At 37.3% G+C, this 13,028-nt stretch overlaps 3 protein-coding genes across 6 annotated transcripts; 2 read left to right on the top strand and 1 right to left on the bottom strand.

The window, feature by feature from the left end:
• Nucleotides 1-1,605: 1,605 nt before the first annotated feature.
• Nucleotides 1,606-5,404, bottom strand: LOC125217848 (LEC14B protein-like). Of its 4 annotated transcripts, none has more exons than XM_089062982.1 (10): nucleotides 5,200-5,404; nucleotides 4,213-4,715; nucleotides 3,956-4,075; nucleotides 3,674-3,751; nucleotides 3,142-3,315; nucleotides 2,824-2,901; nucleotides 2,523-2,698; nucleotides 2,254-2,412; nucleotides 2,124-2,184; nucleotides 1,606-2,052 (listed from the first exon to the last, which is right to left on the bottom strand). In XM_089062982.1, exons 2-10 carry the CDS (start codon nucleotides 4,636-4,638, stop codon nucleotides 1,861-1,863), a joined length of 1,464 nt encoding a protein of 487 aa, XP_088919108.1. In that variant the 5' UTR covers nucleotides 4,639-4,715; nucleotides 5,200-5,404; the 3' UTR covers nucleotides 1,606-1,860. The 4 variants fall into 4 exon arrangements, with proteins under 4 accessions (XP_088919108.1, XP_088919107.1, XP_088919115.1 ...); XM_089062981.1 differs by having other exon boundaries at nucleotides 4,213-4,700; XM_089062989.1 differs by having other exon boundaries at nucleotides 4,213-4,620.
• Nucleotides 5,405-7,075: 1,671 nt separating this feature from the next.
• Nucleotides 7,076-9,041, top strand: LOC125223973 (uncharacterized). The gene is made up of 9 exons (XM_048127298.2): nucleotides 7,076-7,279; nucleotides 7,348-7,446; nucleotides 7,523-7,584; nucleotides 7,661-7,897; nucleotides 7,973-8,140; nucleotides 8,221-8,270; nucleotides 8,348-8,480; nucleotides 8,568-8,605; nucleotides 8,683-9,041. Exons 1-9 carry the CDS (start codon nucleotides 7,237-7,239, stop codon nucleotides 8,777-8,779), a joined length of 927 nt encoding a protein of 308 aa, XP_047983255.1. The 5' UTR covers nucleotides 7,076-7,236; the 3' UTR covers nucleotides 8,780-9,041.
• A 324-nt stretch (nucleotides 9,042-9,365) lies between these two features.
• On the top strand, nucleotides 9,366-12,704 carry LOC125219629 (uncharacterized). Its single transcript, XM_048121654.2, has 9 exons — nucleotides 9,366-9,516; nucleotides 9,721-9,825; nucleotides 10,258-10,319; nucleotides 10,424-10,660; nucleotides 10,726-10,893; nucleotides 10,997-11,046; nucleotides 11,763-11,895; nucleotides 12,092-12,129; nucleotides 12,215-12,704. Exons 1-9 carry the CDS (start codon nucleotides 9,489-9,491, stop codon nucleotides 12,309-12,311), a joined length of 918 nt encoding a protein of 305 aa, XP_047977611.1. The 5' UTR covers nucleotides 9,366-9,488; the 3' UTR covers nucleotides 12,312-12,704.
• The last annotated feature ends 324 nt before the right edge of the window (nucleotides 12,705-13,028 follow it).

Below are 13,028 nucleotides of genomic sequence, written 5' to 3'. Positions count from 1 at the left end.
TTACTCTCTATCACTATCACTGTGGAACAGAGGCAGTATTAGTATTGCTTTGCATCTCAAATCATTTGTTTTCTTGCTTTTACAGAAGACGTTGTAAATTGTCAGATTGCCTCCTCTCTTGCTTACAATTATATACATGTACACTTTAATATTTAGTGTGTGTGTGTGTTTTGTAATTTGTCTTTAGTGGAATGAATTTAGTAGAAGTGCTTTAATATGGAAGCAATAGTTCTAACAATTTGAAGACAAAAAGGTAATGGAGATTGTGGGGATGTCTGTTTGTCTTCTCCATTTGATGAGGAATCATTTGTTAATCAAGATGTAGTCAAAAAGAGATTACTTCAAGATTAACCTTTCTTATTGTTTCTCCAAGTTTCTTTTCTTGCATCTCAAACTATGAAAAGCTAAAGGGAATATGTTGCAGGGTGATATGAAGTCATATTTTGAATTTTCTACTGGGTAGGGGCCAGGGGACTGAAATAGACCAATTTAAATTTTTGTCATCCAACTATAGTAGTATAGTTAGGTGAAATTGGTCATTTTGTTATTCATGTATGACCCTCTCGATTATTGCAACTATCATACTAATCTTTCAAAATCTCAATTTATCCATGGATTTTAATTTATGCAATTTCGCTTTATAAAGGATCATCAACTGTATCATGTGGTACAGGAATAAAATAAGTACTAATGTACTATTGTCTAAGAATGAAATAGATTGATTTGATTTGTGGACGATTAAATATGGTGTACATTTATCTTACTTTTTGTTTTTTTTCTTCTGATTTGTGGAGGATTAAATATGGTATTGGTGTACATTGTCCTTACTTTTTGTTTTTTCATCGAAATCTTTCTATTAAAAAAATAAATATTAACTGTAAATATATGTGACCAAATTTTGTACAACCAAAAACCGGTTTTTTTGAAAAAAAAAACGATTTATTTATATATTTAATTAAAATATATGGGCGCATATATAGTACATGGAACGTGCATAATATTGTGGTCATATATTTATGATTTGTGTATAAATTTTTTACTTTTTCGGAACCATAAAACGTAATTAATGCGTACTTTGACTCAAATTTGAAAAGCAATAGAAAGACGATTCAAAATATAAAAATAAAAAATGAGTAATCAAGTCTTTTTAATTTGTCCACTATGTTCGGTTTTCAAGATTGTATCCGAGATTAAATTTATAGTGTGTTTGATTCATGAGATTCAACTCACAAATCAATCATAGATGAATAATCATGGGATAATTAGTCATAGGTAACCACCTATGACTTAAAATAATTTTAAATTTTAATCCTAAATTATATCTTGGTATTATTTTATCTTAAAAATCGAACGCCACCTAAATATATTAATATATATACTCGGAATTAAGCCGGAATAAATTTACTACCTAGACTATTGACAACACTGGGAAAACACTTGGGAAAAGTGAATACAGAATATTGAGGTGGTGATGATGATGAATGGGGAGTAATTACTTGTCATAATTTTTGGGTTTTTGTACCGAATTTCATTGGAATTTGTTCAATCATTTCGCGGATGTGAAATGAACCAACCATCTTCCTTAACCAACAGAAACCAAATAAGTGAAATAAAAGAAAAGAAAAAAAATGTTAGGTGCATATCTTGGTACAATAATTAATTCAAGCACTTGCTCTCATAATTACAACACAAATATACTCATTATATTTAACATCGGTATAGGGCAGTTAATAGGAAAAATAAGATGAACACAAAATATGATACTAAGAATAAAAGTCCCTTTTATTACAAGTTGAATAACAAAATGTGGTTTTTACTTTATTATGGGGCAAGTGAACTTACACTTACAGTGCCATAACCTTAGTAGAAATGTCTCTTTCCCAATATCTCCTTGTTTGCAGGTGCTGGCGCCTCCCCGCCTCCACGAGCCTCCCACTTCACGACATCCCCATCCCAAGACGAGCTGACCAGCATCGGGTAGCTCGGGTGCCAGCTACAGTCCCTCACTGTCGACTTGTGATGCTTCAGCTTTGCCACTTGGGCGCCCGTAACCTGAAACACATTTTTAGACTGTAATGAATTCGTTGAAACGAGATATGCGGAAATCTAGGACAAGGGCGTACCAAATCATATATATAGATGCAAGAATCGTGAGATCCGGTATAGATGTACTTCTGTCCAGTGCTGCAAACAAGTGAGAGTTTTGAGGACATCTAGTCGAGTACAACGGGTGGAGTCAGTCTAAAGACTTACCTGTATTCGGGTGAGAAGTAACAGCGGATTAGAGTGCGCAAGACTGAATGGCCTTTATACGTTGCTACCGACTGATCATAAGGGTGCTTCAACTCTCTCGCTTGTGAAGGGTACTCCATCCATCTGTAGTCCCACTCCGGATTCTTGTGTAGCGGATAGCTGAAATACGAACCAGATACAGGAGAAATCGCAATTATTCTATCATAAGATCACTCCCATGGCTTAACTTTCAGAAATTAACTAATACTAACATAAAAATTGACACGTACTAGGGATGTTTTGATGTCATTTTCCGGATATCCCACAGCTTGATGGCTTGATCTTTCCCGTTGGATATAAGATACCGGCCGTCTCCGCGGCTATCAATAAATGTAATCCCTTCAAGGTGCCCCTTTAGGATCCCTGCAGCCTTTCCGTTCGGTCTCAAGCAGCGCCTATCCCAAACCTACATGTGGCGCCATTTTGTTATGTCCCGCATATTTTTTTCAAGAAAAATAAGAGAAAATGAAATAGTATCTCATTTTAACAAATTGAATGCTTCCATAATGAGGTGCACTGACATTGTACTACCTTAATGGCTCTGTCATCGCTTCCTGAATAGATAAGATGGCCACTTTCATCAGCAAAGCAGACGGTGTTGACATCGGACTGCAAGAAAAAGAAAATAAGAATTGGTGACAAGTTTGAAATCATTTCCCTAGACTCAATGAGAGATATAATTAACTGACATGCAGCAAAGATCAAACTTATGCAGACGTATTGAAAGCCAAAAAATCACAATATAAAACATGCGTTTTGTTGGAGCCGAACAATACTTGATTTTTAATCGGAAGTCTAGTTCTGGAGCGAAATATAGAAAATACTATTTCAGTAGTATTACAACCCTACCCCGTGGCCTGTGGTGCGAAGAGAGACTTTCTTCGCTTCGAGGTCATAAACATATATATCATCATCATTGCTTCCAGCAACAATTTCACGTCCATCGGTCGAGAATTTCAGCGAGAACATTCCAAAGGCAAAGCCACCATCTTCAGGAGAAGTGAAATCCAAACTTTCATGTTCCTAAAGAGTAAAAACCCGTATTTCATCAATGCTAATGTGATAGAAGTAACACAGAAAGATTACCACCTCCACTCAAAAAATGCAGTAGTATTAAACAAGAAACCAAGGGTTTGATATAAATTTTATGCTTTGAATTTTACTAGACCACTTTAAAGAAATTGGTAAGAAAATTAGAAACACTAATTATCAGTGTTTGTACCGAATTGTAACCGCACCATAACATCATGAGGTAAATGAAATAAAAGGTGGGCATGAGATGACTAGAATGATAACTGTGAATGCAGTGTAAATAAATCCAACATAAAGTTTTATGTGGTAACTTCAGATGCCAAAACTTAACAGTAGTTGAACTTCATACAGTGAAGTTTGAAAGGGAATCTCTCGCAGCAGATCCAATGTTAACAATGTGTGCTATAGGCGACATGCTACCATAAACCTGAAATACAATCATAATAAGATAATCATAAGAAGATAACTCGAATAATATTTTTCTTATGAGCTACTATAAAAGAAGGCACATATTTCATGAGTATTGAGACGTACGCATTGAAACATGCTGAGATAGCAGTGCATATGAGTTATAGAACAGCTCTAAAAAACGTTTACATGCTTTTTGAAACAATGGGAAAAGGGAACCTACAAGATGTCTTTTATCGGGCGATAAGGCTGCATCAGTAATTGTCCATGTGAAGCTTCTCGCAAGAATGTTATTTCGAACGTTCCATCCTCCCTCGACATCATATATTCTAATTTGGCTTCCCTGATACGTAATCAGCGATACAATAGGAAGGTCATTATTGCAAGGAAAGAATCTAGATACTATAAAACACAATTAAATTTTTCCCTTTTTCTTTTCCCTCTCTATCACTCTCTTGATGCAGTGTTATGGTTTGGTACCTGAAAAGCAGCCATAAAAAGCGAGCCATCCACCGAAAACTGCGACACATAAGCCCTGGTTGACATCTGGTCCACAACCCACGGACCATTAACAGGCAAATATTTACTCAAAACATGACGGCAGTCTCCTGGCGAGAACCTCCCTCTTTTGAAAAGATTTGCTTCTCGACCAGCCAGCATTGTCACTACTGAGACGGGATACTCACGCTTCCCTGGACGAGTTAGCCTAAAATTCTCCTGCGGAGATTGGAGCCTTGTTAGCTGAGCAATATCATGGTCTACAGAATGCAACTGCCTATTGTTCTGAGGACTAGCACGAATCTCATCGCTGGAACTCGAACCATCAAGAAGTCTGGAGGCAGAATCCAATCTGCTAATGCCATATCCCATATTTCCAATGCTGGTGTCCTGACCTACAAATAGCATGTCAAGCTGCAGTCATACCATTGAACAGTTGACTCTCCACACCACTGTATAAAATCATAACCCTAACCACAAAACACCTGAAAATCAGACACATAGGCACAGCTCAATGTTGTAGATAAGCTTGCTACTTAATACTACTATCAAGACATGCACATCAAATGCAGGGAAACAACAGCACAAGCACACCATCTTTTTCCTTAACAGCATAAGAATAAGGTAAGATACCAAAAAAGATTCTTTCTTTTTTTACTTATGGCAAAAAATAGCACCAAATCTACCCTAAAAAGGCACTAAATTTATCACTAATCCAACACCCAATTTCTTAGAATCACACCCTTTGGCTGGTTTAATTGGCTCGATCAAGAACCAGAATCCAAAAAATCATACAACAATCAAATCCCAATTTTCAAGAAACTAGCTATAATCAATAATCGAATCTGATTCCAACCTAAAAACATTGAAGAATACCCAGATAGGATTCAACAAACAAGGGAGAAAGAAAAACCAACACTGAAAGGAGAAATAAGAGATTGAACCATAATCATGAGCAGATCATTTTACCAGTGAGCTCCCAAAATTGAATTGCGGCGGTGGCAATGTCAACAGTTGATTATTCACTTGTTTGAAATGGGGTGGATTCTTGCTTGAAATAAATTCAGCAAAAAAAACTTAATTAGTAGATTTCCCTATTTATTTGTATTTGTTTGGGATAAAAATGGTTTCTTGGTAATTGAGTAATTGTGGTTACTATGAAATTCTGATGAGCTGCTTTTTGCTAAGAGATTGAATTATCTGTCTGCTTATTGTTTCCACGTGTCAACTCTATGCTGTTTTTGCTCGTGGAAAACAAGGGATGGTGTGGTTAAAACCACTCACCCCATGCTGCGATATAAACGCAAAAGATATCTAATGAAACGGCAGCCAACATTTAATATTCAATTCATCCAACCATCCCACCCCCACGCCGCCCTACCCTATCATCCTATCCCACGTTTAGACCTGTCTAAGGTTTACCGTATCGACGGTTAAAATCAAATTGAATATTAAATGTTTGCTGCCGTTTTATTAGAAATAATTAAAAAAAAAAAAAATACTAATGTATAACGAAGAAATCCTAATTAAGAATTAAAGAATTTAGTACCGCACACCTTAATAGAAAAGGTGGGTAGGGTGATAGGGTAGGGTGACGGGGATGGGATGGTTGGATGAATTGAATATTAAATGTTGACTGCAGTTTCATTAGAAATCTTTTGCGTTTTATATCACAGCATGGGGTGTTGAGGTTTTAACGATAGCAGAGAATCATTCCCCGGAAAACAAAGCTTTTTAGATGGAGTATATTTGTTGAATTTATTTTATATTTTTTGTCTAGTTTAATTATTTTTCAGATACTCTGTGAGCAGTGCTAGATTCTTTCCTAAATAGCAAATTCAGTCTCATGGTTATTTGTATGAGTTTATAATTGGAGTATTTTATGAAGGGGTGGGAAAATGAATACCCACGAGTAATCGAATCTGAGAATTGAGTATCCAATGAGAAGTCATTAATTTATAGGATATGCGACTTGGTGCATATTTAAATATCCGACCTGGTGCATATTTGAATATCCGACTAATCATATAACAGAATACTCAACTTTAATTGTACATATAATGTGAATTGATTGTATCCATATATACTTCGATTATAAATTAATGGAATACTAATAAGAATAGAGTAGTAGTACTACCTCCGTCCCACGATAAGTTGTGAGTATCAATGTAGTATAGATTCAGTCAATCAATCTGATCCTTTCTACCTTAGTAAAAAGGAGTACGCAACGAACGTCAAATGCAGCATGATGACAGAGCCTTGCCACCACCTCGTTGGTGAACCGATATCTGTCTATGCCCGATGAGTATGACAACAGCTGAGCCATATGTTAAGCACGTTTGACGTCAATGGAGATAGAGATTTTTTCGCGAGCAATCAGTATCCAACCAAAGCTCGTATTCACGCAGTCTCCACCGGATCTGCACTGCTCTCCGCAGGACCTTCTCTATCACAAGTTTTTTATGACTTTGTTGTATACCTTCATTCAATATTATTAGTCTTTTGGCTATTATTTGATTGATCCCATGAATTTTAAAATTCTAAAACCACTGTTAATACAACATTGCACACACAGTTAAGTACAAATAATTGAAATGTGGAGTATTTATTATTGGAACATGGTGGTTGGAATAAGCTTTTTTGTTTTTTTAATGTTAGCCACATCTCTGTAGCATCGTAATTTTATTTATTTATTGGAATACCGACGCACACCTACTACTTTTTATAATATTACTCCAGGTTTGTTTAACAAATTATTTCAATGATTCAATGATCCGAATTAAGATTCTCTTAACTATTGCAATAACATTAAACAAAACAACTAGACACCCCACGGCATTCACGTGAATCTTGATTGTAAATAGACAAATTTGATAAAAGAAGTACCTCTTTAAACTTGAATGATTGACTCTGCTACATAAATATGTGATCATACAATTCCATAATTGTGGGGTGGACCTTGCTCACTCATTATTCTTCTCCTTGAGCTTGAGCTTGAGCTGAGAGATGGCAAACGCTCTCAAATTGCCAGTGGCTGACACCTCCTCTGGTAAGTAAATCAACACTACTTTTCACTCTCATCTCATCTTCATTGTTTTTGTTGAATTGTATGATCAGATAAGGCAACATGGCTAGCCTCCCCATCCCATGCTTTTTACCATTTTGGCACCAGTGGAGCCGCCGTCGCTGCTGCCTCCACCGTCACCCATCCTCTAGGTCGCTTTACTGAATTTTCATCCTTCTTCTTGTCAAGATCCAATTTTTATCCAAGTATGTGATTTTTGGTTTATAGATCTTCTAAAGGTTAGGCTGCAAATGCAAATGGTTGGCCAAAGAGGCCCTTTGATCAGCATGGTATGTGTGTATCCATATCCTTTTTCAACATAAGGATGTTTCCTAGTTAGCTTGACAAATTCATGGAGAAATGCAGAGACAAGTTGGCATAAACTTGGTGAAAAATGAAGGATTGAGGGCCTTGTATATGGGATTGACACCCGGGCTAGTGAGGTCGGTCTTCTACGGGGGTCTTCGTTTAGGCTTATACGAACCGTCACTGCGCCTCTCTGAAATGGCCCTGGGCTCCCCCAACATCTTGACCAAGATAGTCATTGGAGCCTTCTCTGGTGCTCTTGCAACCGCAGTCACCAATCCGGTCGAAGTCTTGAAGGTAGTAAGTAGTACTACTTTTCATGGATCTTCAACTCTTTTGCTAACTACCTCTCCAAACTTTTGTTGTTTTTAGGTGCGGATGCAGATGGGGAGACTGATCACGAAAGGGCCGCTGCAGGAGCTGCGGAAGATGGCTGCAGACGAGGGCTTGACCGGCTTCTGGAAAGGGGCCGGCCCTGAGATGACCCGAGCTGCTGTCTTCACCGCCTCACAGCTTGCAACATACGACGAAACCAAGAGGGTTGGGTCCTGTTTCTGCCCTATTGACAACATTCTCTTGCTTTCATGCACTATAAGTAACATTTTCAACATAAATTTCAGCTTGTCATGAGATGGACTTCACTCGAGGATGGATTCTATCTGCATCTCATGTAACTCCACTCACCTAACACATTCTTGCTTGTGAGATAAAGTTAGTTACAACTGCTGTTTCTTACTCCTAACACAGTGCAAGCACGGTAGCTGGTGGCGCGAGCACCATTGCAACTGCACCCATCGATGTGGTGAAGACGAGGCTTATGCTGCAACGAGAGTCCAAACTAGTTGGAAACTATAAAAATGGCCTTGACTGTGCTTATCAGGTTCTTACTTTTTTTTAGAACTTATTTTGCCTCATTAATGTAGTATTTATGCAGAGTAATGACATCTACATTTGTGTGTGGTTTCAGCTTCTGAGGAAAGAAGGCCCTAGAGGCTTCTACAAAGGGTGAGAAACTGTTTTGCATTCTGCAAAATCTTGCACCAATGCGGTTTGTTAACTTAACTCTCTCGGTTTTAAACTAGGGCGTTTGCATTGTTCACGAGAGTCGGCCCTCAAACAACGATCACCTTCATCCTATGCGAGCAGCTCCGTGGACTCGTGGGATTGAAGGCGCTGTGATCCACGAAAAACGCGGTCTTCCCCGAGCATTCTTGGTGCATACTCAAGTGGTGAGATGGGCATACATGCTTGAACAAGTGAAGATTCAATTTTTTTGAGGCTTGTAGGAAAATTCACTTTTTTGTAGACCAGAAATTGCTACCTTTCTTGTTATATGTCTATTGTATTATCTTGTACTGCATCATATAATCCCTCCATCAACTTTAACTAAATGTTAATGTAATGAATGATAAATAGTAGTAGTGGATATTTTTAATATTTTATTTGTCATTTATTCATAAAAATTAGTGTGAATCACGCATTGTTTGATCAAGTGCATTTCCTTGAACAATTTTAATCAAGTGCAGTCTCAAAACAAAACAATATATTCGCAATTTTCTTATTAGCCACGTTTAATAACTAGGAAATCTACATTATAAATTCAGGCTAATTAGCTGATATGATATCATATGATATATAATAGAAAAAGAAATAGTAAAACATAAATTACCATTCATTTTTATTGATTAATTAATTACAAATTCATTCAATATTAATTACAAAATTAAAAATATCCCCTGAAAAAAAAAAGACAAAAGAAGGCCATCTCCATCAACAGCAAGGTTGCAACTTTGCCTTTCCTCATCTTCTTAAAAATAACGCTTCACCTTTCAATCATTTCGTCTGCGAAAATAGAGTCGATCGGAGAGAGAATCTGTCGAAATTGCCTATGGCGAACTCATCGTCCTCCTCCGCTGGTAAATCTGCGTTAATTTTTTCTGTCAATTGATTGACAGTAATGTGTGTGTACAAGTTGTAATTCCTATTGTTTATGCAGATGGTTCATAATGTTGTGCCCAATTGTTTATCCGCTTGTTTCTGCTGATTGTTTCGAAGATATAACGTCGATTTTACTAGTTTATAAGTTAATTTCTGATTTTAAGATTGGATGATGGTTGTAGGATCAATGAAAGCAAAATGGGGAGTGTCCTCATCCGATATTTTTTATCATTTCAGCTCGAGTGGAATGTCTGTTGCTACTGCAACCGGAATTACACATCCTTTAGGTTATTTCTTTCTCTATTTAGCACCTATCAATTTTCTAGTAGTAGTTTTTTTTATACTAATATGTATGCTAAATCTGCGGGTGATACCTTTCCTTTTATATTTCTGAAAAAGATAAATAGTGTTGAGAATTTGGCAAGTGTTTGGTGTCAAAGCTATCAACTTGGATTTGTGATTAGTGTAACACGGTGCTTTTGGTGACTAGGTTGATAATTTGATTCTTAACCCACAGCATTCGGTCAGACGCTGTAACTTTGATACGAGTGCCTTTTCCTTAGACTTATAGCTGATGCTTAATGATAAGATTCATAAAAAACCAAAGCCAATTGATAGCTACTGTACATACAACTTTAAACTCTTAAGTCATTGTTTCCCCCTTTTTTGTTTATTTTATTTTTTGGGAATGAAGTGACTTAGTATATGTTGGAATACAGATGTTCTGAAGGTCAGGCTGCAAATGCAGCTAGTTGGCCAAAAGGGCCCGTTGACTGGCATGGTGTGCATCCATACTTGATTTTCTTTTTAATAGAAGAAGCTTCTTAGTTAGTTATACCTGGTGATGGATTCGAGGATGAACACTTTTCTCCTGGTTCGGTGTAGGGAAAACTTTCTATGCAAGTAGTCAAAAGTGAAGGACTCAGGGCCTTGTATTTGGGATTGACACCTGCATTAATGAGGTCAGTTCTTTATGGGGGTCTCCGTTTAGGCTTATACGAACCTTCAAAATATGTGTGTGAATTGGCTTTTGAGTCACGCAATGTATTGATGAAGATTGCATCTGGAGCATTCTCTGGCGCTGTTGCAACAGCACTTACTAATCCTGTGGAAGTGCTGAAGGTACTGAAAGTGATGGATATCGAGCTGTCTCTAGAAAATTCCAACTAACTGTGCTTTGTTCTTAGGTGCGGTTGCAGATGAGAAGAACAAGCACCCGCGGGCCTATCCAAGAACTGCAAAAAATTGCTTCAGAAGAGGGCATTGCGGCCCTATGGAAGGGGGTTGGCCCTGCAATGACCAGAGCTGCTGCATTGACTGCATCACAGCTGGCAACATATGATGAATCCAAGCAGGTGAACCACCCTTTGTCGCAACAAAGTTAATTTTTCATTGTTTTAGTTTATTCTCATGACTTGAGGCAGTCTAACATTGTAATTTTGTCATCCCACTTTTCAGATGTTGATGAACTGGACTTCTCTTCAGGAAGGATTTTATCTGCATCTTATGTACTTGGCTTCCCCTTGTATAGTTTTAATATTTGTGCTTTTTCACTCTCCTGTGGAACTTGGAAGCTTCCTTAGCTCGGTTAGGCAGTAGATAGTCTTGAACTAATGTGGATCTTAATAGAAATACTATAAGATATGCTGAAAATAAATTCCACTCTATCTGGTAATTCATTGTACTACTCCAGAATTCTTTCTTCCTGGACTGATAGACACTATATACTTACTGATACTACTACCATGGGAGGGGGAGATTCTGTAAATTTGAGATACTTGAAAACTGCTAACACCTTAAGGAAAATAGTGTCCTCATATCTAGAGTTAATCTTCTACCTATGTAACAAATAAGGAGAAATTCTTTGCTTTCTTGCCTACGTGATATTCATTCGAACCTTTTATGAAATTAGCAAATTTCAGCCTGAAACAAGCTGGTCTCATAATTTTGCATCATCTCAATATTTGTCTATGGAAGCTACTCTCATAATATGAAATATGCATAATAGTGTAATGAAGAAGCATAATAGTTTGGAGCTGAAAAGCATGACGAAATACCTTAAGTTGCACTTGCATGGTTATTGGCCATATCTCAATTTAGAAAATTTTCGATTAAGTCTCATATGCTTCAATTTTCAAGAAAAAAGGTTAATCACAAGTTGTATAGGTGGGAATCTTTCTGCTGTTTCTAAATTAGTAATTCTGCAATTTGTCATTTCTTATAGTGCGAGTACTATAGCTGGAACTGTGAGTACCATTATGACTGCGCCGGTTGATATGGTTAAAACAAGACTTATGCTGCAACAACAATCTCAAAGAGTTGGAAGCTACAAAAATGGCTTCCACTGTGCCTATCAGGTTGACTTATTCGTTCCTTCTCACTTAGTCTAAGATTGAGTGTGTTTGGGTTTACCCTTTTTTCTTTGAGTAATTCCCACTCCCTAATCATTCAGCATGTGAGTCTTTGCTAAGTGATTTTTTTTGTAGCCTTTTGTTTGAACCTTCTGCATTAGATGCATACTTATATGACAAGCATTTTTGTGAACGGTTCCAGGTTCTGCAAACAGAAGGTCCTCGTGGTCTTTACAAAGGGTGAGCACCACTTGTAGTTTCATTATGATTCAACTTGAACTGGGCCGATTACCATACTAACCGTCTGGGATTGAGAATCAACTAGGGGGTTCGCGATGTTTGCAAGATTGGGTCCACAAACAACTATTACCTTCATAGTCTGTGAGCAGCTGCGTGGACTTGCAGGACTCGAGGCACTCTGACTCGCTTATAGTTATACACATGATTCAAGAACTGAAGATGGATCTACATTTTGGACGCTTTGTCCGATTTTTTTCGAGTGGAAGTTACAAGTCTGATTGATTACTCACAGGTACAAGTCACCTGAGAATGGATTTGGTGAATTGTTTTATAAAATGTGACATTGATTTGTCCTTGATTGGTGCTACTTGTGGTTAGGGGTCAGTGGTATCTCATCATGGGATAATATAGGAAATGTCGGATTTAAATAATTGGGGCTTCGAGTTGTTGACTGCTTTTTAAAGTTTGTGTAGTTGGCAATGTTGGAAATAGATCATTTCCCTGTTGTGATAGAGTTTGCTATATGAACCTTGAATTCTTGACAATAATTGACATGATGTCTACTTTCTGTTAAAGTTAAATTCTACTTTTGGCTATACATATTGCTGAATTGGAGTGTTGCAGTTGTAGGAACTTTCAGGATTTTGTCCCACTTTTGAAGTTGTTTGAGTTTCTATTTCAAGTTTGTCTTTAACTCAAAAACTCGACTGAATGGATAAGTCGTTAGTTTGTCTTCAGCGCTATTATTCCCCATTTTTCAGTTTGGAAATGGTTAGCAGAGCTTGTTCTAGTGTTTTAACTATTGTGTTGACAGGAACATTGTGTTTTCTGTTTGTAAAGTTATAGATATTCCGAAATTCCTTACATAACCAAGCCTAATTCACCTCCCGAGACGAGAC

The sequence above is a fragment of the Salvia hispanica genome, chromosome 1 (assembly GCF_029641045.1).
Source record: "Salvia hispanica isolate PSC_SH4W2 chromosome 1, Shi_PSC_v1, whole genome shotgun sequence".
NCBI lineage: Eukaryota > Viridiplantae > Streptophyta > Magnoliopsida > Lamiales > Lamiaceae > Salvia > Salvia hispanica.
This window is presented reverse-complemented; position numbering and strand designations above follow the sequence as displayed.